The sequence below is a fragment of the Gambusia affinis genome, linkage group LG05 (genome assembly GCF_019740435.1).
Source record: "Gambusia affinis linkage group LG05, SWU_Gaff_1.0, whole genome shotgun sequence".
In the NCBI taxonomy this organism is placed as follows: domain Eukaryota; kingdom Metazoa; phylum Chordata; class Actinopteri; order Cyprinodontiformes; family Poeciliidae; genus Gambusia; species Gambusia affinis.
This window is the reverse complement of record NC_057872.1, coordinates 25,539,741-25,545,014: the sequence shown is the minus strand read 5'-3', so window position 1 is coordinate 25,545,014 and position 5,274 is coordinate 25,539,741. Positions and strand designations below refer to the sequence as shown.

Genomic DNA, 5,274 nt, shown 5'->3' with positions numbered 1-5,274 from the left:
CCCAGTGTCCTTTGTGATGTATTGCTGCTCTTGTCGACTGCCTGCCTTCCTTCCTGCTGCTCATGCACAGTTGATTGCTTTACTTTGTTCTGCCGCTCATTTCCTCACTCCACGTTCCAAATGACTGCTCATAGACCCGACTCCCTCCCTTAGCGCCTGATTGATTGATTTATGGGGGTCGATCAGTGATAACCTTACCCACCTGCCACCTCACATGCTCAAACTCTGAAGGCAATTAAAGGCAAAGGCTAACGGATAGACTCCTTTTCTGTTAATCTTGTGTAGGAAATATGCAAAGGCACTATTGGTCTGCACAAAAAAGTACAAAGATACATTTCTTATCTTCTGATTGCTTTAAAAAATGCCACTTAAAGAGTATTTAGAGAAATTAGGACATGTACCATTAGTACTCACAGATTGTTAGACTACAGGATTTGTCAAAGGCCAGCCCTCTGTTAAGCAACACCTGTTTAAAACATTGTGAGCCAAAATTATTTGTACCCATTAGAACCAATAGATGGCACTCTGGTAGCATATAGACCTCATTGACTCAATTCTATTAATAAAAAAAAAAAAAAAAAAAAAAAAAAGAAGAGAAGCATTGACAATTTGGAACAACTTTATATTCAATATGAGGTGTTATATGACTTGTTTTGGAGTTACAGATGAGAAAGCAACAGAACATGAACTTGTACAGATATATGGCTGCCCATAAAGTTGCACTAGTGCCTAAACACTTGCAGAAGAAGTTTTGCTACCCCACCACCCACACATGCAACCCTTAAAATGCCTGTTAACTCATGTCACAGTGACACTATCTGACAAGACAGCTGCGCTATATGTCAGGCCCTTTTCTTCACACTCATTTCAAGAGCACCTTATTTTGTTTTTCTCAAGCCTTGTAAGATGGCTCTGCCTTGAATAGGAGGCCTCACATCAAGTCTCCCGTGTAGATTCTTAGTCAGATGGCCAGGGTGCTTGACCACTTTCCAAAAGCCACGCACCGGAGCCCAGCCACGGCGTCTCTGGAGGAAGTGAGCAGAATGCAAAAGGGGGACTTTAGGGTTAATTCCACTTTGGTAAGCAGCATGACCCCTGGTCAGCAGTGGGGCATGTCCAGTCAGAGGCATGCCACGTCTATTTGGGGCAAACTCATCACCGGCAGGGTTGTTTTCGCTGCGTCTGAACAGAAAGGGCTTTCTGCGACCTTGAGGGTGCAGATTCATCGGGTCAGGGTGGCTGGGGGCTTTGGCGAGTGTTGGTGGGGCAACATGGTTGACCTCCTCCAAACTGGACTCAGGCTTTCTGTCCAATAGACCTTGAGGAACGCCTAATATTTGGTCAGCCGACTGTCCTCTTGAGGCTTGTGGGAATGGAACATGGCTAAACAAGAACCTACCAGAGTTCCTGGAGTGAGTTCCTGTATACCGAGGATTATAAGAGGGGGCTTTCTTATGATCATCTTCATAAGCGTTCATGTTATATTCAGTTGGAGGCAGGTCATCAAAACTAAAAGTTGAAGGATGCAACAAACTAACAGCTGGTGAGGAGAGATCAGGGGCTCCATGGAATCCAGGATACGCCAAACCCAAGGCAGCTGCACGAGCTGGAAGAGCACAAAGTCAATACAGGCCAGGTTCATCTTAATGACGTAAAAGACGAGACAGACCAGACCATTTAGTTCACAGTCAAACCAAACCTAATTCATGTATCATACAGTTGCATCTCGATGAAATGGAACATTAATTTAAATAATTCTATGAAAAAGCAGAACTCAGTTTCATTATACAAAGATTAATGTATGATAATTGCTTAAAGCTAATGAAAATCCAATATTCAGTTTTTCGGAAAACTTTTATACTGTGTGTGTGTGTGTATATATATATATATAAATAAATAAACGGAATATTTATAACCTCCACAGTCATGGGGACAGACTGCTGCTTTGACAAGCATGCGATCACTGATTCTGCATGGCGAGGGCAATCCACAAAAGGTCTTTGCTAAGCAAACTGGATTTTCAGGTTGCCATTTCCAGTAGTAATAAAGTTAAGAGTGGAAGGACACATTTTGACAGGGGGTAAAAAAAAAAAAAACAGTGTCACAGATAATGTGGATAACTACAGCATGGAGAGGATCATGAAAGTCTATTAAACATTTGAGAGATTCCTAAGGTCTGGAGAGTGGGTGGATTATTTAATGTTCACAACTATTGCATTCCTTTTCTTCTGCTATTCCTTAAACTGGGATACCATCAGACATGATTTACCTAGGTAAGAGAAAAAGGTTTGGGTCAAGAGTATATTACGATACTACTGTGCTTGACTCACCTACCAATTGGCCTAACCCGAGACCTCATAGACAAGCTATGAGGTCTTGAGCTGAAGACTGCCAATAAAGCAAGCTCAATTTTAGCATCGCAGAGGAATAGGCTGATCACCTAAAAGCCACACTGCCTTGAAGCAGTCATTAATTCAAGAGGAGCTCTAACCAATTATTAAGTACATTACTTTATAGTACACGGGCACACATTTCAGCAAGCCAATGCATCTGCATCGGTTTGATTTTTTAAAGAATATTCTGCAACATTAATTCTCAGAAGCGCATTTTAGGTTTCACTTTACTGCAAGACAAACAATTCAAGTTACTGTGTGTACTGATAATTATTATAAAACATCAACTTGAGTTGAGTTACTCTAAACTAAATTGTTATTTTCTAATCTATTGAGGTGGATCTGTATGTTGGGATTAAAAAAAATAATAATAAAATGAAAAAAAAATAAATCTCAGCCAATTTTAATGTACACAATATATTCAGATTAATTACCAATTATGCTAATTAGTAGAAAGTTGTCTAATTAGTAAAAAGCCAACTGCATTTTGTCATTTACTTTATAGGATTCCCTCATCCTGAGCAAGCATGTGGCAACAATACTTATTCTGTTAGCTGTGTCATTATTTTAAAATGTCAAATATACCCACTAATTGGTAATCATTAGTAATCAGTGACAGCAATTAAAGCAAATTACATACCTCTCGCTGTTTTAGCACAATATGCACCTCCGGCTGATACAGAGTGAAGTACAGCAGTGCTGGAAATGACAAAAATAAATAAATAAAACAAAGTGTTGAAGGTAAAAAACACAGCTGCGAAAAGCTATAATTGTTTCAAATTAAAGCAAATCATACTCGAGAAGCCACCAGAGGAGCACACATTTCTGGACTGTCATCGTAATCTCCGTGACAGCAGAATTTTGCTGACTCACTCTTCACTCTTGAGTTGTTGTTGCAGCCGATCAGAAGACTAAACCCAAACCAGGCCTTGAGTTGGTAATTATAGACAGCTGCTAATCATGGGAACCTGAAACCAACCAGTCAGACAAGAGAAAACTGTTTCATCACAGGAAATTAGATAAAAACAAACAATGTAATTTTGAGTAAATTGTCAGTAAAATGGTCAGAAACAAACATTAAAGTTTAATATTTGTTCATTCTGGTAACCTTCCACACAGTGCAACAATGGTTTTCATGTTTTAGTTAGAAAAAAAAATAAATCTTTAATGTTGAATGTATATATGATTCTGTGACCATGAAACATCTCATCAGATCTTTACACTGCAAAAGCAGGTAACTTATTAAACTTTCTAACCCCCCAAAAATGAAAGTGTCACTTTCTGCATGATTACCATAACTGTAATAATGTAAAATGATCTCATTAAGTTTGACCGCTTTCATTTCATGGTTCAAAGAACAACACAGCATGCATCAGTACTATTTTAACTTTGTTTTTCACAGATATCTTTTAAATAAGTGCAGTTCACGGCAAAGCTTGGATCTCTGCAGCTCCTAAATACTAACAATGAAGATGCTGAGGGCTGTTAAGCTTTTAATAATTCAGCCAAATTATTTCTGTCAGGAATGACAAGCCCAACAGGGCCTTAATTCAATTCTATAATTGCACATTCACCTTTAGCATGATCCCATACTTGGGTAATTAATAGTTCTGGGTTTTATTTAAAGGGTCCTGTAGCACATAATGGATTCAAAATTGATGGCAATGTTCAAAGATGTGAACAGGAAGTTTTTTGATTTTCCTGACACAGAGTCCCGCTGCACCAATCTTTGAATTTTGACTTTTCGATTCCAAAGACTCTTTCTTCTCCTACTCACCAGAAACAGCCACATTATGATTTTGCTAAATTATTGCATCCTTTTTAAGTAATTAATTTCAACAGAACAAGTCATCAAAGAGTTGCAATTTGAAGCCATGCATATTTCTTTTACATAAGCCATATACATTAGTATGGAGCCCTCTAGGACACGGGGGATTTTTTTTTTTTCCTTTGCGTTATCTTTTGCATTTAATCCCAATAAATTAAAAAATACACCCTATTATATTTTGTAAATAGACACAGTGATAACAAATGTTAATTTAAAAATGCACATATGTGCAACTTTAAAGAGCCTCAGTGGACATATGTTTATACATTCTCAACTCTGGTGGAGAAAACTGGTAACTCAAAAATAGTCCAATTAGTCTGGAAAATATTTTTTTTATTTCTTTTCTTCTTACAGATGGTTTCTGTCATGTTAATGTTTTAGAGTATGAATGGAAAAGGCATTTTTGACTTGTTTTGCCTCTGGGATTTTGCACATAAGTTTGTGGTGTGTTTGTATCCTAAAGAAAAATATATAAAATATGAGATATCTCACAGGCTGAGTGGTCCTCTCTAAATTCTCCCGGTTGTGTGTCCGTGTGTCTGTCGTCTGTGCTGTTGCCTGACACTGGCTGCCCGCCTCTGCATCAGCTGGAGATAGGCACCAGCAACCCTCCTGACCCCATTAGGGACAAGGGTGACCAGAAAATGGATAGATGGATGGATGGATATCTCACATACAAGATAACAAAAGCCTTGCGAAAACCTTGTATTGTAACAGAAAGACTTTGGTATTCAAGACGCCACACAAACTGACTAGTATCCATTATTAAAAGAGAACACAGGAACTGTAGCAAGGCAATTCAAAAATATTTAGTGGGAAAATACTTTTGCAAGGTAACACAAAACAAAACATTTCCCTCTTGTCTTCCAGGGAGCTCCTTACATTAGACATTTACAGAATGTGATATATCTTTATTTTTATTTGTCCATTTTCTTCTTTATTTGTTTTGTGGCAGAAAAAAGGGACTGCAGTTTGAAGTTGCAAAGAAAACCCAGCATCTCGTACAGTCCCGACATACAAAGATTGTAGAATTAATTGCTACAGAAATAGGGA

At 38.2% G+C, this 5,274-nt stretch overlaps 1 protein-coding gene across 1 annotated transcript; it reads right to left on the bottom strand.

Moving 5' to 3' along the window:
- Nucleotides 1-601: 601 nt before the first annotated feature.
- Nucleotides 602-3,358, bottom strand: LOC122831674. The gene is made up of 3 exons (XM_044118044.1): nucleotides 3,190-3,358; nucleotides 3,034-3,092; nucleotides 602-1,606 (listed from the first exon to the last, which is right to left on the bottom strand). Exons 1-3 carry the CDS (start codon nucleotides 3,228-3,230, stop codon nucleotides 879-881), a joined length of 828 nt encoding a protein of 275 aa, XP_043973979.1. The 5' UTR covers nucleotides 3,231-3,358; the 3' UTR covers nucleotides 602-878.
- Between the last annotated feature and the right edge of the window lie 1,916 nt (nucleotides 3,359-5,274).